The sequence below is a fragment of the Scophthalmus maximus genome, chromosome 14 (assembly GCF_022379125.1).
Source record: "Scophthalmus maximus strain ysfricsl-2021 chromosome 14, ASM2237912v1, whole genome shotgun sequence".
NCBI classification, from domain to species: domain Eukaryota; kingdom Metazoa; phylum Chordata; class Actinopteri; order Pleuronectiformes; family Scophthalmidae; genus Scophthalmus; species Scophthalmus maximus.
The window spans coordinates 18537616-18557831 of NC_061528.1; the positions used below are offsets into that span (position 1 = coordinate 18537616).

The 20216-nt window shown below is 40.9% G+C and overlaps 1 protein-coding gene across 8 annotated transcripts in view; it reads left to right on the plus strand.

Annotated features, from left to right (window-relative positions):
• The window catches only part of pcbp3 (poly(rC) binding protein 3), a 72026-nt gene that overhangs the window by 38468 nt on the left and 13342 nt on the right, over window positions 1–20216 (plus strand). For all 8 annotated transcript variants that reach the window (XM_035604553.2, XM_035604552.2, XM_035604551.2 and 5 more), the window contains 5 exons: window positions 13897–14055; window positions 18297–18320; window positions 18416–18448; window positions 18681–18797; window positions 19370–19501. In XM_035604553.2, the coding sequence (XP_035460446.1) occupies window positions 13981–14055; window positions 18297–18320; window positions 18416–18448; window positions 18681–18797; window positions 19370–19501 (381 nt within the window). In that variant the 5' untranslated portion in view covers window positions 13897–13980. The remainder of the gene's footprint in view (window positions 1–13896; window positions 14056–18296; window positions 18321–18415; window positions 18449–18680; window positions 18798–19369; window positions 19502–20216) is intronic.

Here is a 20216-nt window from a genome sequence, read left to right on the forward strand (position 1 = left end):
CAAAAAGGAGCAACTCAGAAATACAAAGAAATTCTCATGACAGCAGTTATTTTTTTCTCTGCACTAAAAGAAAATAACATGAAATAGTCTAGCATGTCCTTCAGGGTGACCCATCCAGCCTTGTGCCTGTCAGGTCATGACCAGGGTGAACAAAACAACACACGCAGCGTGTCATTCTGTCATTGCTGACAAGCATCATGGCGACTGTCGGGAAAAGAAAATTAGACATCGCACTCTCCAAGAGAAATGGACAAACAAGAAAGTCAGTGTGCCTAGTTTGTAGGGCCGTGCTCACAGTGATGAAAAAGACCACTCCTGAAAATTTTATTTGAAGCACTTCAGCAAGGGCATAAATGTGTGCGTCTGCTTGCATGTTACCACATAACCGCAACCATTCGTTTTTTTCTTCCAAGAAGTTGTAGATCATTAATCCTGCAACACCCAGTGTGACTTCATCAGCTCTCTCTGACATTTAGGCCTGCAACTGAGCACATGGTCCCAACTAGACCACAGCAGCACCACTGCATACATCCTGAAATGAAAAATAATCACACACCATTCGTGAAAAGAAGAAGGAAGCAAAGAAAGGGAAAGAGAGAAGAAAAGGAAATGTTTTTATCCACATTCAAGCCATTTATCAAGCAAAAATACCAAACATTCTCCAGTTCCAGCCGGGAGAAAGTGAGAATTCTCTGTATTGCTCAGTTATTTTATCCTTGTAAAATAAATATATTTTAGCTTTGGATTGTTGGTTTTCACAAACAAGCAATTTGAAAATGATTTGCCTTTTGCTTAAATTACCTCCAAATTCTTTTTTTCATAATTTGATAATTGATTTTAAAAATATTTAAGGCTATTTATTTCCTTAAATTTGATTAACAAAATGAATAAAGCCAATTATAGACAGAGGAAGAAAGATAATAATTTTACTGAATAATCTTTATCTGTATTTTTCTAAAACGGTTGTGGGAAAATGTGATCCTTCGGTTGGCCTTTATCCAAAAGTCCCCCTCCACTGAAAAAGGTGTTTTCCTTCTCTTTATGTTTAAATCGAGGGAGCGAGTCTGCCAGTGTAGGCCAATGTGCGTAAGTGAGGCAATAGTCCAGCAGCCTCCTACCACCAACTTTGCCGCGTGTGCGGGTCTCGTCTCCTGACTCGCCTTCCGTTTTCAGCCTCCGGGCTGGGGCTGGGAATGGGGCAGGGGCTGGGAATGAGGCTGGGGCTGGGGCAGGGGCTGGGAATTAGGCTGGGGCTGGGAATGGTGCGGTTTAACCGGAATGGTCAGCCAAAGAAACAAAAATTTATTTCATCTTAAACAGTAAACTTTCAAAATTCTGTAAAATTAGCCTCGACTTCATCTCATAGTGCGACTGTGCCTCAGGGCGTAGAATGAATAAATGTTGTTCAAAAAAAACATTATTAGAAAAATACACTTTACCAGTAAAGTGCCATTAACCATCATAAAACTAGTATCTAGAGGATCGCTGGGCTAAAATATATACACTCACCTCACGGAGCATAGGAACACCTCGTCCTCAGTTCTTCATGGTTTCTAGATGTTGGAAATTTTCCTCTGACATTCTTCTCAGCGTTGACATGACTTCTTCACAAAAATCCTGCTGTAGCATTCGTGCTGCAAATATCCTGTTCCACCAGATATCAAAGGAGTTGGTTAAGATCTGGCGAGGCCATTGAAGTTCACTGAACTCACTGTCATGTTCATGAAACCATTGATCTGCATGGTCAACAACAATACCCTCCACTGCAGCCTCAGATTTTGTTTTGTTGACTGATACTAGTAGAACCTTACCTGGTCTTCTGTGTTTTCCATCCACCTCAAGGTTTAAAAATGCTGTTCATTCTAAGATGCTTTCTTGCTCAACACAGTTGTAAAGAACATTCTTTTCTCTATCCGGATGTTGAAAGTGAACATGAATAGAAGCCCCTGACCTGCATCATCTGAAGTTTTTTTGCAATGCACTGCTGCCAAATTAATACTGTGGGTGATACTAAGCAGATGCTTTTAGTAAAGTGTTCAGTGAGTTGATGTGTATTTTACAATGGAATACTAGGAAATAAACAAAAAATAGAATACATATTACAAGTACAATTTTGGACACATTTAACAAAAGTGCAAGATCAATACTGTAGTTGGTTACATCTCATTTTTTTGTTGTGCCTAAAAGCTTACTGCATTGAGATCATTGATTAGCTCATGAAGATACCGTGTTGGTTAGACTCATTGATAAACTACACACAGCCACACGCACTATCTTGCATGCAGTCTCCATTAATATGTTCACAGCACAACACGTACAGACTTTGACAGGAGCGGGGGTTTATCAGAATTGATCAGAAATTAACAAAACAAACGTTAAAGCAACCAGACTAAGATAAGACTAAGGTTTGCAGGTGTCGTTATTGACCTGGAAAGTAATTGCAAATGTGTTATCGGCCAATCAAAAAATTAAACCGGAGAATTTCTGGGACCCCGTCCTGTGGCCAAGAAATGTAATGGTTCAATTTCAGAGTTGATTAGTCCTCACCCTGTCTGCTTGTAGAAACGCAGTGGCACAAAATCACAAATGCATGGTTATTTGTCTGTCGCAGATGACCAGGAATGAGGAAGCATGAATGCTGTTTCGATTTAAATAAACATATTTTACAGTACTGAACTCCACAGTGGACAAAATCACTGTAAAATGATGATGGGTTTGTCATGTGTAAATGAATTCCAAGGCAGGGAAACGGTGAAATAGGTTAAAGGCAACTTTAATGGCGATATTTATTCATCATATCAACATTGCCAGATACAATGTATATAACCTGAGGGGTGGTAGATTTTACAGCAGATTTTAGCAGCAAGCAGACAGTATGGCTTTGCTGACTTGTCACTCAGAATATCAAGGCACCCATTTCAATTGTTTGACAAACCCTACCCCCCCTCTCCCAGGACCCTGAGGGGCATCCTAATCTGGGGCACCCATCATGTTTTCTGCCCATGTTGAGGAGAACCCTTTTCCATCCAGTGGTCAAAGCACGATGAAATGGCTCAGACAGGCTCCAGCATTCGTCCAAACTAGGAAGTATTTTCAGGTTGCACGCCAAATGTGACGTCACGAGTTGTGATGCATCGCCCACATGACTCCATGTCTTGGCCAACGGCTTGCCTGCTTTGCATCTTGTCTTAGCGACAGGGGGATGTAATATTTCAATTCCTTTTAGCTAACCTTTTGTCAACAGCTGAAGTGGTGATCAACTGTTTGGAGCTGTAAAAGGTAAATCATTTTGAAATAATTTAAGATGATGTCAAAAATGGTCCAATCCAGATGAGTCTTAAATTCTATGGTCAAAGTGTTAGGATTCTCAGACGGTAAATATCCTTTCTTCTTGTTGATTAATTGTTTGTACATGCGGCGGGACATCTTTAAGGGGTTAAACAAAAAATTTAAAGTTTCCTGTGAATTGCCATGATTGGATGAGATGTGAATTTCTGTCACATTTATTGTAGAACTATGGATTCATGATACGTAACAGAAATCACAGGCTTTGATGTTGACATCATGTTTAGTGTCAGTCTGTGTCTTGATTTTTCCTTTTTCTCGGTTGGCTTGTTACTTTGAAATCCTTTCAGTTTGCATAAAAATATTATTTCCTTGCTAAAATTGTATTGTACATGGAAATGTTGAGTTTTCAAGTGTAGCAGTTCTACTTTTAGATTATATTGTGGATTTGACTTAGTGAAGGATCTGCAAAACTGAAGTATTTCTATTTTTATGGAAGCAGGGAAACCCTTAACCCAGACGCTTTGTCCACATCGTGATCTGACGAGTTGCCGTGATAGATGGTTAGTCAACGATTAGGCTCAAGGACAGCCTATAGGAAACTAGCATAATTTTGTGTATATTTTTGGTCAGACTAAAGATAAGGGGGAACTGTCAGCTAGCATGATTTATTAGCGCGCACACACAAACACACACACACACACAAATAAAGTATCTTAGTTTCCAAGCTAATGCTAGTTGGCAGAGGAACAATGCAAGGGGCCGTCAGCTTGTGATTCAAAATGACAGGTCTAAAGCCCGCTTTCTGGGCAAATGGGAGGGTCTGGTAGGACAGCAGTGGCTGCTCGCAGGCAGAGCTGCTGTCAGCAAGGGGTCCCTCAGCATGCGAATATATTCAACCTTCCCTTTCTGCCCTCCAACAATGTGTTTCCCCAAATGTATCAAGGCTGTTAGTCTATTGGAAACCGTTTTGAAATGTTAGAAAGTGTCGTCCTACAGATGAATGGTGCAAATAGGCCATGCTAGCACGGTGAGGTTTTACCCAAACAGAGGGATGACTCTTCTTGTTCAGGGTTATCACCTCAAAGATGTTCTCGGCAAGTAGATTCACTTCGTTGGTCCCTGGTGCTTTATTAAGAAACACAGAGTGCTCTGTCAGTTGTCAGTTTAAATATATTATTCTGCAAAAAATTAAAGGCTTCCTGAGGTAAAATATACGCTAAATATTGTTCAATGTGATGCACCATCAAATGAAGAGGCATTTTGTTCTGAACACATAAATAAAAGTCTTATTGTTCCACCAGTAGAGATAGCACTATGATCAAGAGGGCATGGATAAGATGGGGGCCTTCCTCTACATATTCACTTCGTCAGTGTGGAACTGAATTCTTTGACAGTACAATAGTGACTGACAGTGGTGATGCTCTGGCATATGTGCACCAATGTGCAGCATTTAACAGCGCACGATGGGCCATTCACTCAATGTCTATACAACAGACATTTCATCATCCGTAACACACCTTAAATTTAGTTCAGCATATCAAAATTCATGACATTAATGCAGCTGATTCATTTAGACAACAATACCTTAATTGAGTGGTTCTCTTTATTACTATTCCTGCCTGTCTTCAAGTAAGCTTTATGCTGCTGCTGTACTGTCATTATATGTCAAAGGATAATTGCAGCCCTATAAGCACTGGTTGCCTAATACTTTGATCTCCAAAATGGTCTGCATTGGTACGCCGTACCAACAGACGCAGACCAAAATATCTCCGGACACAATTGGATAGATCTACAACCAGTGAGAGCAACGAATCATGTGATGTCTGTTTAGTGACGCGAAAAAATGTCAACAGACAAGAGCAGAGAGGGGATGGCTGTGAACGATTGCTGCTGTTTTTGCAGGAGAAATGTGAAAATATCGGGTACTTACAGTCAAATGCTCATTCATCAGTGGTAGCCTTGGTTGTTTACAAAAGTCGCTTCTCTCTGCGCCACGGTATAAACTCCGCCCATTATCAGAAAATCGGTTGTGATTGGATCAGCAAGATTTCTGCCAGCTGGAAGGAAGCAAATGTAATGAGCTCCCGGAATTTGTCTGAGTCCCAGGCTTCTGAGATTTAAGGTTATACATATTCCATGATTCGTCAGTATTCTATAGTTAAAAATAAGCGAAACAACACTACATTAATTACGCTGTTGCCTTGATGAGCCTTTGTTGAAACTGCCAGTTATCCATCAGCTGTCAAAGAAAAAGAAACACCAGCTTCACATTTAGAAACATTTACTCTTTATAGCTTTAAATTATGTTCAGAAGAAACAACTTAATTACAACTTGCCTGATCCACCAGTGTCATAAGAGCACTAGGGAATAATCACTTCTAATTTGGATGCGTATGGGAACAGTTCTAAATCTGGTGAACATGCTGATTTTCATCTCTTGCTGGAAGTTAGATAAGATGATTGATAATATGAATAAGACTTATTTATATAGCACCTTTGAAAACAAAGTTTACAAAGTGCTTTGACAGACAAAGCAGACACAGGATGCTCTGAGACAGTTTCAAAAATACATTCACACAAATAAAACAAATAGAGAGAAATAAAAGCAATAAGAGGACATCATATAAAAGAAAGCAAATACCAATAAAAGGATGAGAACAACAAAAAGAAAAGAACAAAAGCATATAAATATGAATAGGCAGCAATTCTAGCATTGACTTCAGGTACCGAAACACATCTGCTCCATCAGACCAGAAGTCCTAACCTGTTCCGGACAATCTGAATTCAGTGTCGGGGAGAACAAACAGAGGGAATATCTTAATATGTTCCTGCATCCTTCCAGACCGGCAGCCTATTCTAATAGTCTCTAGGCCTTTTTCCTATTGAGAGATTTAGGAGGTAAGGTTGTCCACGTAAAAGGGGGTTTTATCATATCCCAGATCATAGCAGACAAAACTTCTATCTGTTCTATCACACTATCCAAATCTGTGGCAGCACAGAAGGTGTCGCTGCTCAAAAAGTGATGTGTTGAAACTGCAAATTGGAGTTGCATGGCAATGTGCTCCAAAAGGGTGATACAGTCTACAGTATATGAAAGGCCTGGACTGCATGTAAATAGGTTGGGACTGAAAAACCCCCAATGTGGACTCTGAATTGTGAGGTTGTGAGTAAAAACATACTGTGGAGTCCATTAGTTTATGATCTAAGTGTTGACATCTATTAACCCTGCTCATAAACTTTTAAGGACAACAGTTGACAGTGGATTTGATATGGTTGCAGAGGAACATTGATCACGAGAAGCGTTCTTTGGGCAACTAAAAGCACCATACAGAAAGACCAACCTTTAGCAGTCGTGCTTAACATTGAAATTGTTGTAAGTTGTGACTGTGTGTAGGTGGGGTGAGTCATAATTTGGAAAATGAACATTAGTAATAGTTGTGTGAAGGAAGAAAAGATTGAGATTGGCAGCAGCTCTTTTAATCTTTAAGAGAAATACACTTGACCTTTCAGCTTGGAATTTTGCTGTAAACCATTTAGTTGCTTAGAAGAATTGAACTGATGAATAAAAGCTATTCATGGCATTATTTTTAAAGCATCTTCATTTTACATTTAGAGCTAAACGAGATTGCACAGAGCTAAGCTGTATGAGCTGCATGCTGGGGCTAATTAGTCATGGTATCCTTGCTTCTAATGTCATTCTCACTTGGTTTTACCCCAGACCTAAATGTTGAATAGTTTTGCAAGTTGTTCCATAAGTAAAACAACAACAACCTTTTTTTGTAACTTTATAAGTCACCACATGAAGTCTTTACTCATTGCTCTTTGGGTTTTGGTTGGTTTTATAATCAACCATAACCACAGAGACTTCTAAGCCTCACACTACAAGCACTAGATTGGCAGTTTTATTTATTATTATGTATAGAGTTATTTGTTTTTTTTCCCCACATCTGTTGCTTTGAGGTAAATTCAATTTCATGATATATGGAAACAAGTGCAGGTAGGGAACAGTTTAATGTTGTTGTTTTGCTCCTGCCAAATACGGGCTGTGCAAATGGTTCAAGTATACTGTATTAAATGAATGCTCCTGTGCACATACCAATGATTTCAGGTGCTTTGTCTGATTACATTTCTATCAACAACCCTTCCATGTCTGACTGAAATCTATCTGGATCTCTAATGAATCAGAAAAGGATGTCCACAGTGCTGACAACAACACACACATGAATAAGTTCAAGTCAATAAAGCCGCCTAACCATTTTACAAGAACTGAAAACCAAAGGTCAACAACCAGACTCTTTACATGCTCCGCAAACTGCATACGTAGAAGGCCCTGTCCTCCATGTGTAGTGAGTGTTAGTGTGAGAGTCCAGCAGGAAGACACTTCAGCATCCAGGCAGACAGTGCACCTCACTGTGCATTTAAGCTGTAACCTTTATCCATATCTGTTACACGGACAATTAATACATTCAGCTGGAAATGCACTAAGGTGAGAGTACTGGGGAAACATACTCAATTCCGGCTTGGGTGCCTTTCTTTTGTTGGTGTGAATGTTTATGTAATACCTCTTTCACACAAAAATTATCGTGTAGACCCGGGATTTTTAAACGCGGGTAGACTCGCGTTTAATCGACTATTGGCCACTTTCACACTGCGAGCAGACCAGGGTCTGATGATCGCCCGCAGGAAAACAGTGTAGTGACAGGTGGCGGTCATAGTTGGCGGTCATAGGTCGCGGTCATAGCTGGCGGTAGAGAGCGGTGCGCACCATAAAAAACAGAGAAGAAGCACAGTGTAGTAAACAACAGAAAGCATGGTAACCAGTGAGCCGGTGGTCAACGTTACCTTATATCTTGTACTTGTCACTGTCACTCTTTCAAAGTTTACAAACTCAGTGCAGTGTTACGAGCCAAACCTGGCCCTTTAAGCAGGAGCTTTATGGGTTTTGAAGTATGTGTGTATGAGAGAAGAAGAAGATTGGGGGGCTCCGCACATCCATCCATGTTACCGTCAGTTTATGGCCACTGTGAGAAGTGAGAGATTGCCTGATGTATGCCCTGTATGTATCACGAGAAGCGTTCTTTGGGCAACTAAAAGCACCATACAGAAAGACCAACCTTTAGCAGTCGTGCTTAACATTGAAATTGTTGTAAGTTGTGACTGTGTGTAGGTGGGGTGAGTCATAATTTGGAAAATGAACATTAGTAATAGTTGTGTGAAGGAAGAAAAGATTGAGATTGGCAGCAGCTCTTTTAATCTTTAAGAGAAATACACTTGACCTTTCAGCTTGGAATTTTGCTGTAAACCATTTAGTTGCTTAGAAGAATTGAACTGATGAATAAAAGCTATTCATGGCATTATTTTTAAAGCATCTTCATTTTACATTTAGAGCTAAACGAGATTGCACAGAGCTAAGCTGTATGAGCTGCATGCTGGGGCTAATTAGTCATGGTATCCTTGCTTCTAATGTCATTCTCACTTGGTTTTACCCCAGACCTAAATGTTGAATAGTTTTGCAAGTTGTTCCATAAGTAAAACAACAACAACCTTTTTTTGTAACTTTATAAGTCACCACATGAAGTCTTTACTCATTGCTCTTTGGGTTTTGGTTGGTTTTATAATCAACCATAACCACAGAGACTTCTAAGCCTCACACTACAAGCACTAGATTGGCAGTTTTATTTATTATTATGTATAGAGTTATTTGTTTTTTTTCCCCACATCTGTTGCTTTGAGGTAAATTCAATTTCATGATATATGGAAACAAGTGCAGGTAGGGAACAGTTTAATGTTGTTGTTTTGCTCCTGCCAAATACGGGCTGTGCAAATGGTTCAAGTATACTGTATTAAATGAATGCTCCTGTGCACATACCAATGATTTCAGGTGCTTTGTCTGATTACATTTCTATCAACAACCCTTCCATGTCTGACTGAAATCTATCTGGATCTCTAATGAATCAGAAAAGGATGTCCACAGTGCTGACAACAACACACACATGAATAAGTTCAAGTCAATAAAGCCGCCTAACCATTTTACAAGAACTGAAAACCAAAGGTCAACAACCAGACTCTTTACATGCTCCGCAAACTGCATACGTAGAAGGCCCTGTCCTCCATGTGTAGTGAGTGTTAGTGTGAGAGTCCAGCAGGAAGACACTTCAGCATCCAGGCAGACAGTGCACCTCACTGTGCATTTAAGCTGTAACCTTTATCCATATCTGTTACACGGACAATTAATACATTCAGCTGGAAATGCACTAAGGTGAGAGTACTGGGGAAACATACTCAATTCCGGCTTGGGTGCCTTTCTTTTGTTGGTGTGAATGTTTATGTAATACCTCTTTCACACAAAAATTATCGTGTAGACCCGGGATTTTTAAACGCGGGTAGACTCGCGTTTAATCGACTATTGGCCACTTTCACACTGCGAGCAGACCAGGGTCTGATGATCGCCCGCAGGAAAACAGTGTAGTGACAGGTGGCGGTCATAGTTGGCGGTCATAGGTCGCGGTCATAGCTGGCGGTAGAGAGCGGTGCGCACCATAAAAAACAGAGAAGAAGCACAGTGTAGTAAACAACAGAAAGCATGGTAACCAGTGAGCCGGTGGTCAACGTTACCTTATATCTTGTACTTGTCACTGTCACTCTTTCAAAGTTTACAAACTCAGTGCAGTGTTACGAGCCAAACCTGGCCCTTTAAGCAGGAGCTTTATGGGTTTTGAAGTATGTGTGTATGAGAGAAGAAGAAGATTGGGGGGCTCCGCACATCCATCCATGTTACCGTCAGTTTATGGCCACTGTGAGAAGTGAGAGATTGCCTGATGTATGCCCTGTATGTCCGCCGAACGGTTGAAATAAAGTGCCCCGTTCTAAACCTCATTGATGATCTAGATTGTGTTAGTTGTTACCACCAAGGAGCCAAAGCAAGGCTAAGTGAGCTAGCTACATGCGAGGTCTTTTTACTACAGTTCGGAGGAGCTGGTGAGGTAACAGCAGTTACAGACGGAGGAGTCGAGCCTTCATTGCCTCCGTCATCACGCAAATTAGCGCGTTCAGCCGGGTGTGACGTTCACATCAATGCCGATCGGAGGTGAGGCCGATTATTACCCGGGTGTATCGCAGAGTCATTTGACCCGGGGCTGAATGCCGATTAAACCTTTTCACACTGCAGAAAGTGCCGGGTGTTAGCGGGTTTAAACAGGTTTATTTGGCCAACCTAGAAACTTCATTCAAACATCAAATCTTTATACTCAATGAGGACATCGTTCTAAAATTATACATTAACAACCCATTTCCAACTTATCCCAGTCTTACTCCTTCAGTTTCTTCATTAAAAGTCAAGCCAGCTATCTGGTTTAGCATCAGTCTTCCAGCAGCCAGCATTCACACTGTAATTTCTTCAGAAATTGTCTTTTTTAGTTTCATGAGGTAGATCTGAATCTTACATCTTGGATTTTAGCGTCTAAAGGATATGTGACTCGACTTAAATGACTCTTTAGACCTGAACTGAGCTTATTGAAATAGAAAAAATGAATGCAGCTTTTGAATATCAAGCCCTTTTATTGTCTGAATTCGAGAAATAAGAGAAATAAGAGACAAATATTCTGGAAATTCCTAAGTCTGTAACAACGCAGGATCCAAAAGAACAACTCAGAGTTGTGAAAGTTATGCAGAGTTCACACTACACGGTTTTAAGCACGATTCTTTTACTTGCCGACAAATTCTATAGCTCGTAGCAAATCGGAGGAAAATCGTCGTGAAATCTGGGCTCGCAAGTCGACACTCGATCGCTTTGTGTGAACTATCAACAGCGCGATCAAAGTGACTCGCCGATGTATCATCGACATAATGAGTGTAACCTTGGGCTGCCTTTTTTGCCTAACCACAGATTAACACGTCAAGCTATTTCTCTCTGTCCACACAACACATGGAGCGTCCGCTCAAACTAGTTCCTGTTTCTGACCACGGTTTCTTTCTGACGTCCATCGTAAAAGTGACAAACAATTCTTGTTTCACGTGTATATCGCATATTTTCCTGAGGCATTCGTTTTTTGCGGAGTTTTTGGGTTGATTTTCATTGGCATAGTGCGGCAGGCAGGGGTTGCAGGTAGGTGGGCCAGGGTGGACTTCTTCAGCACGCACAGCAGACAGATGAGTTACTGAGCATGGCAGGCAAACCAGGGAGACATCCAGTAACCTGATGCACAGCAAATCAAAGGCTTTGTCAGGGCACACAACATGAGAAAAATACTGATGCAAAGAGAATTGGTGTACCATTTCTATCATATCCGTAATGGAATGAAGTACTGGTGTTAGTTAATAAGAGTTTATGGACAAAAGTAACTGGCAAGGAAACTGTAGCAATCAGCAGCTAGTATACACCTATTATTCACTACTTATTTAAATTCAAATTTGGTATTCAGTTGCTGATATGATTATAGCGATGATTTTCTTCCCTATTAGAAGAGTTAGCATGATTGCTTTTGCTGTTGAATGTCTACCAGGCCTGAATAACCTATTTCCTAACCAAGTGGCAACTCACTGTGATGTCACCAATTGGTTTGTGAACTGCTGGTTTGAAGCCTCACATTTGTTATTTGGACCAGCGCCATGTTGGTGTTTTGGAACCAGAAGTAACCATATTTGGAGGAGCGGGGGGCGGGTCTGACTGAGAGCTTGTCCATTGCACTCTTACACCTGCAACCATGCAGTACAGTGTTTCTCGAACTGTACTCAGATCTAGTTGTCAATCACGCTGTATGCACGCTTCTTTATCATATTTTTTACTCTAAATAAGACCAGGATTAACAAACTGAACATCATGCTGTATTGAAAACTTGAAACTAGCGATTGAACCATAAACTCCTCAGGAAAATGTTTAGAGACGTTATAAATCAAGTGAGAAGTTATGAGTTATTTTCCCATAGACTTCTACTGAAGCCGACTTCTTTTTGGAGTCGCCCTCTGCTGGTCATTCAAGTGAATAAAGGTTTTTGGGTACTTCTGCATTGGCTGTAGTGACTATGTCCATTTTTATTAACAGTCTATGTTCCTAACACTAACACTAACCCCTCTAGTGCAATAACTGGCTTCTCTTTGGCGGCCGTCTAATGTCGGATTGAAGTGACAATGGTGATGATAATGATGATGCAGAGGGGTTACTGTTTTGCCAATATGATAAATAATCTACTTTTTAACACTCAAGCCTGTATTTACAAAAAGGAGGTGAGGCTTTGATTTATTTTTGCCTGAATGGGCACAAAACAACACTGGCCTAAGGTTATTTCTGGCTGACAATTAGAATCTGCTCGTTTGGATGTGGACAAGTAGACAAATGAGCTCCTGTAATGATAACTGCTGAAAGTCAACAGGGTGGGTGAGAGCAGCAAGGTAGCATATCTGTTGTAGACTTAAAATTTCCATTTAACCATGTTGTTTTCGTGAAATGAGAATAGCCACAGGGTTAGTGAAGAACATTTGTTACCCAAGGGAAAGCTGTTCAAGCAAGTGGGGATTTTCACAAAGGGCGATTCAGTTTCTGTATCACATGGTTATACAGAAAGTTAAATTCATGGAATAAAGGTCAGTCGTAACTTGGAACCATGTGGAAACAGCTTTATTCAGTCTTACATGATTACTCAGTAATATACTAGTGTGGACTTGGCAAAATACAAACACATTCCAATGAACAGACCACTGGGTCATAACTTTTTCTCCATAAAAAGTAACTTTCAATTTCTGGCACTGCAATCATTACATACAGAACCTGTCCTGTTCGCTTTTACCTTGGTAGCAAAGCCAAAAGGGGAGGTAAGTAATTAGATTTTACTGCATTGGGGGCACTGGAAGAAAACTTGTCTGATACATAGAAAAGAGCCTCTTATGGTTGAGGACTTTCCCTGCAAGTGTTCTCCAAGCCATTGTGCTGCAGTTTCACGTGAAAACATCATTGGAACGAAAGATTCATGTGCAGCAGTTTAGACCATGCATTCATTAACTGCATTTATTTTTCTCTGTAGTACAGTCATTTGTGATAAATGCTGTGCACAGGTGTGTGCATGTAGTGTAAGAGATTAGCAGAGTTGTTTATTCTACACTAAAGGCAAAATTGGTTCACTTAAAAAAAATAACTCTGAAACTGAATCAAATTACATTTGTATATCACCAGATCTCTGCACATATATGCATTATTCATTGGGCAAATATTTCGAAGGGACCTAATGGAAATGATGCCTTGCTGAGTCGTACACCAACATTTTAGTTTTGGCCCAAATCTTTCCCTTGAATATCGGCTGCAGCATGATATGCTGTTAAGGCACCTAAAACCTAAGTGACCACAGGTGTTTTTTTAAATTAAGCATTTTTCTATGTGCTAATGAACAGTAGATATATACCTTACTAGTACTTGAGATCCTCAAAAGCCTCATTTGCTATTAAAGTAATATCTAGAAAAATCTGAAACTCACAGTTTGAATATGAATACATGATTCAGACGCCCCGTTTGGATGAGGCACTGTAACCAGAATTCGTAAAACTGAAGTTTGTAAAATTAAGTATCAACTGCTGTTTAATAGTGTTCAGATGTTTATTTGTGATTTTGTTTTTGTGCAGGTGACTGGCTTGCCGGAATACAACTATACTCCTTCTCCTTCAGAGGACATCCCATTCCAGGCCCTGTCTTACCTGTCCCCCAGCATGGAGCCCACTAAAGCCCAGTCAGAGGGTGGCCTCAATGTCACCCTCACCATCCGCCTCCTAATGCACGGAAAAGTAAGCAGGCGCAGTGTTACACTGGCTGTGGGGAAGGGGGAGAAATAGCACATTGCAGGGTTCTTTTCAATTATTTATAATATTTGAAACAACCAGTTGGATTTGCTGGGAATAAAACATGACACCTTTGGTGTTTTGGATGAGGGTGCTGGCTCAGCTGTTTTCAGAATAGTTTTCAGCTACTTGGGCCTTTATACTGTACAATTGCAATTTTACAGATGTGGCACACTGGCTTATTGGGTGGCAGCATCTGATTTAGCTTTCTTGTGCCACATTCCAGATCTCTGGTTACAAACCTGGAATCGAAGGCTGCTGATCGGCTGATCTGCTTTTGACTCTGCTCAGTGTGTTTTCTGTCAGCCCCTTTTTTTCACATTTCCCAGGGTGTAGTTGTAATCCCCCAAGATGTAAAAACATCTTGTCTGGGGTTTTTTCAGGTCATGGCTTCATGTATAGCCTGGTCTCTTCCTTCCCTCAAGACCTATATATTAAGTGATGGTCAGAGTGGGTGTCTGTGTGTGTGTTGGCCTGCTAGTGTAAGATCAGTAATTCTTGGGTAATGTGGCTCCTGCCTTCCTGCTCCTCCTTCAGTCGGGTACTAAAGCTGCAGTCCACAAATTTGCAATAGCTGACAGCTGCATGCAGATATCACCAAAGTTAGTCTGTGTTGTTTTAAAGGCTAAAGTACTGTATTTCCGAAGTAGACTGAAGGTTCTGTAACAGTTGCTCTGTTTCAATCCCTAAGTTTTGAGGGAGGTGACAAGACAGTTGGAAAACCTTGACATGTCCAATGAGTTGGCAATATTGGTGGGGTGTGCGTGCGCCACAAAGGCCAGAGCCAACATCCTCCCTTTGTTTTGTGTGCCGAGCAGTCTGCTGCTCTGGAATTCACCCACTGCATGGCTGCTCATGCAGGAAACTCAGATTCTGGTAACCACTTGATAGTTTGAATAACCCCGTGGCCAGACAGGCCCAGATAGGCCTCAGAGCCTGCCAGAAGATTGGCGTACGACTGCCACAGGGGAGGACTTTGGCAGAGAGACCCAAATCTATCTTCCTCAGCAGTGAAAGTTCCGTTCCCCCACTCTCAGCAGCTATTGGAACATTATCAGCATGGTCTGTTGGGCGCAGGTACCCTGCCAGCACCATTCCTTCACCCTTCACCCTACTGATCCAAATGGGCTGTAGACTGCTCCCCAAACATTTTTCCACCAGCCTTGCCCAAATTACCAAAGTGCCACTTCCACTCTGCCACACTTTAGTTTTTATGTCCAGGACATCTCAAAGACTTTGTGGTGAATTCAGTCATGTGCTTTGTAGTGTGATGGATATTTCTCCACTGCCTAGGATATAGATGAGCAGATAAGCACAGGACATACACAGGACATTATAAAACAAAACCAAGGGCACCCTCCTGTGCAATTTTACTTAAACGCGGTTTACAGTTATTTACAATTATTACTACTGTATAATTTTACAGATGGTACAGGAGCACAACTTGCTATTGACGCAATCTTTCATGGAACAAGCAGAAGGACAAGTGCCTCTGGCTTGGCCCAAGCCTGCATGATATCAACCTCTTGCACTAAACTGCAAGATTAGACTTTGCATGTTTGAAAAGAAGCCTAATGAATGTTGGCAGCTCATCCATTGGTCAGATGAAACTAAATAAAACTGTTTGGCTCAGATAAGGTCCAGAATGTTTGGTGTGGATATGGAAGAAGAAGAATGTTCCAACATTAGAGTGACCCCAAACACACTGCAAAAGTCAAACTAGGGTTTTGTAAAGAAGGAAAAGTGAAAACTAATGATCTGAAGTTTGACCCCATGACTTCAATTCAATATTTAAATATAGAAGATAAAGCAGCAAAACCCCTCTAGCACTAAGCAGCTGAAAATAATCATCTGTGAAGAAAAGCTGAACGTCTCTGCGGTGTCATCCATGCCCAGGAGGAACATCCAAAGTGGCATCATGGAATCTCACTAATGAAGGGTGTACTGACTTTCGTTGCAGCTGGTACTTGAATGTCTTTTTAAAAAAAGAAATTTACTGTAGTGCCAGTGTTTTCCCTAGGATGGAGTTGTAGCAGCAGAGGTGAAGTGCGGAGGAAAAAATTAAACAAAATTAGAAGAAATGACTACTATCAAGTACATGATGTTGAGTGATGGGACTAACATATAACCGTCAAACTAAAAAAAGTAACACAACTCAATTTGCACAGACAGACTGTTATCTTACAACTCATAACAGAAGTGACCCGGTTCACTGTGAACCGGGTCACTTCTCCTCAGTCATCCTCCCACTAGCTGCAGCTGTGAAGGGGCTTCGGGGTTAGATGTACTTTCACTTTCATTAAATGTTTCGACAGATTGATTTTGCTACCGTCTTTACTTGCAAAACAGCTGTTACACTTGTGACCACGAACATTGTCTACATTGATTTTGGTGAAGTACAACTAGGGGTGAGGTCGAATTGTCCTTCCTATCTACTATTCCTATCTACTATTCCTTGACCTCAGTGGAAAACGTCATAAGGTCAAGGAAAGTTGTAAAGGAGGACTGATAGGACTTAGGAAAAGCCGACAGCGCTGCTTAGAGAATACCACTCGACTTTCACAATGCTACGTCATCAATCGACTGCGGATGTTATTGACGTGCGTCTGCCGTGGTGAAACAGCTAATTTCTGGAGATGAACTACAAAAAACACAGCGGCTCCATCCAGCATGTTTGAGTGTTTTACCACCGTGTGACATCAGATGTAAATGATTCATATGTAAAATTAACTTACATGATGACGTGCATCTCTTCTGGGTCATATTCATACTCTTTTACTTCTACTTTGGATTGAATTGCTTACATCCATGCATGGCGCGTCACATTAAATATCGCTGCCGCAATGAATTGTGGGGCGCCTATATCTTCTTACTCTTGCATAGGAAGGTCCAGTGTACCCTATGCTAAAGGAGATAGGAAAGGAAGCATTGAAGCACCTTTCCTATGCATTTAGAAAGAATCCGAACAGCTCTTATCATGGCTGCTGATCAAATCCTTTCACTTCAAGATTTAGGAAACTTCGTAAGCCAATTTGACAATTTGACCTCAACCCTAGACTTTCGTCCGGGTCACTCTGCCGCAAGGAGCGATGTGTCTCTGTATGTGCCGCGCAGTGAGAGCCGGCCACACCCCCTGCACAGCGCATGCTCCGACTGGATTGGGAATATTGAATATTTATCATAGATGAATGTATTAATTTCTTCAATAACGTTAGCAGCACCGATAATACTTATTGATTCTACGGTCTTACATAATTTAGCCCCAGGGGTCTGTTTAATACTGGGTTTCTGAGCCCAACCTCTTCTCGTAAAAAAAGTAAAATTATGATAATAATAATTCAGCAGCAGCGGTCAAAATCCTGCAGCGGCGCACGGCCTCTCCTGAATGTATGTAGGCAAAACACTGAGCGCTGACCATGTTGTTTTCCCAGGTTTTTTGGTGCGAGTGTACAGCCTTAGTTTAGCAGTTTAGCAGTAAATTGTGCGTCTGATTGATCGTCTATTTGTCAGATGTGAGCGCTGCCTCATTGTTTTAGAGAAGGAATCGGTCTCGTAATAAAGTTGCTGAATGCACAGAAAGAGACAACATGTCATTTGTGAATAACTGACACAGTCGCTCAACTGTGATACAATCAAAATGAGTCCTGGCAGATTAAACAGCTGCAAAAAGATTGAATAATTAGTTGCAAACAAGGGCAGTGTTGATTATATTTTTTAAAATGTGTAGTGAAAACAATGTTTGGTTGAAAAAGAAATTAACAGAATGAAGGGCAAACTACTGGAAGAATATTTGAGGGCATCAATTTTTACTCTCTGAATTTACAAAGTGCTTGAGCGATATGAATGGCTGTTGGGCAAAAACCTGGCTCTGCACAACAACTGGCCGACAGCTTAGACATCACAAAGGACGTAACCCTCACAGTCACTGAGGAGACGTATGGGTGTTTTGACGCTTGCAGCCAGTGCTGCCCCTTTGCCCTTTGCCCACTGTGCCACACCACGCTCATGAAGAGCGATGACATGCGTATGAAAAGTGCAATCCCCCTTGGCAGACACTACTGTGTCCTCTGCATGGCCCTGCACTGTGTGAAGAAAAACAACAGCGAGCCGCTTTAATACGGCACATTCATCCAGAAGATTCCTCTCATGAATTGTGATTGTTTCCTCCTGTCTGTGTTTCATTGCAGGAGGTGGGAAGTATAATAGGAAAGGTATGTATTTTATTAGATTACTTATATTTATGCCAGCATTCATACTCTCAGGGAAACAATACGTGTCATACCATGCTTGATTTTTTTTCTTTCAGAAAGGGGAGACAGTGAAAAAGATGCGAGAAGAGGTGCGTTTCAGAAAAATGTTAATAATATGATCATAATAATAATTCAATTTATTAGATAACAAATTATTTACACATTTTCCTGTGCAAGCCACATTCAGCTATGTGCAAAAACAAGTAATAAAATCCAGGTTCATTAGTGACGAAGAAGTTTTGGGCGAGATACGTTCCAGGATTAACGTCTCACGTCACCTATTGTAAATTGGCTCCATCATCAGTGTGTTGTTTTTTCCAGAGTGGAGCACGGATCAATATTTCCGAGGGCAACTGTCCAGAGAGGATCGTCACCATCACCGGGCCAACAGACACCATCTTCAAGGCCTTTGCCATGATCGCCTACAAATTTGAGGAGGTACAATAAGATCGACAGGTTTCCCTATCATGTAAAATATGCAGTGTTGTGCAGCTACTCGAACAAATTGACATTTTTAGCTCATTAGGTGCATGCGCTGATGAAGTCCAACAGGAGTTCAAGTCCCTCTCGTCCTCTTTATGTGCACGCTGAGTCTGCCTTTTCTTTTACTCCAATTCCTTTTTTTCCTGCAGACATTGCTGTCTCAATTTGAAGCAGCGGACAAAAAGATTCCATCTGTTTATTAACTCTCTACAACTTTGCTCGTATACATCTTCCATTTTGCACATGCAAAGTCAATCTGTTGTCAGATTTTTTCTCATAGGGCACATATACATACAACATAAGACACACAGTCTGTCATTGTAATAGACTGCTACCACATTCAATTTCAATCACCTCCTTTCAGCTTTCTCTTCCTCTTATCCTGTCCTCTGTGACCTGTGGAGAATCGGGCCTGCCTGACCAATGCGCTCGCTTCCTCTTTCAGATAAAAACCTTGATGCTCTTGTCAGGGAGCCTGCGAAAAATTATTGCCATTGCAAAATAAAATATATGTTCTCATTTTCCAGGACATAATCAATTCCATGAGCAACAGCCAAGCAACCAGCAAGCCCCCCGTCACCTTAAGGCTTGTAGTGCCAGCCAGCCAGTGTGGCTCCCTCATAGGAAAAGGAGGCTCTAAAATAAAAGAAATGAGAGAGGTATGATATGGATTTTTTTTAATGAATAACCAAAAATTACTATATATATATATATATATATGAGTCAGCCCTTTTTTTTTTACCTTGTTTCCTAATGCATAACAAACAGAAAATATAGTGCAGCAAAATTGTCTCGTCTCCCACCTTGTGTTAGATTTTCGAGATTACACTCTCCATGAATAATTCAACTGTAGACTAGATATGAAAACTGATTTATTGTTAAACAGTTTAATTTTTACCATGTTTATTTCTTTTAAGTCCCCCTCCACTCAAAAAGTTACATTGACCCTACATCGGGTCAATTTGCAACATCACCTGCTGTTGGTCAGGAGTTGTTAAAGTAAAAGCCAAGGAATCTCAAAGTCAGAGTTATACGTCTTGGAGCCATGTATGTCTGTGTAAATTGTAATGGACAGCAATCAAATAATTGTAGGGTTATTTCAGTCTGCACAAAAGCGCTGGACTGACCAATGAACACTGCAATCCCAAGAGCCATGTGCCAAGTGTAGCAAAAAAAAATATGCAAGCCTGAAAAAATGCTTTAGACGACAGCATAGGAAAGGCAGTGATGCTTGCTGTCCCCTTATGACTACTATGGACACAATCTGTTGAAAAGGCTCCATTGTTTTAAGAGTGCTTGGTGGGAGAGTGCTTCATTCCCGCATTCAGGTGGATGACATTAGATGAAATCTGGAACAAAAAAATTGTAGCCTAA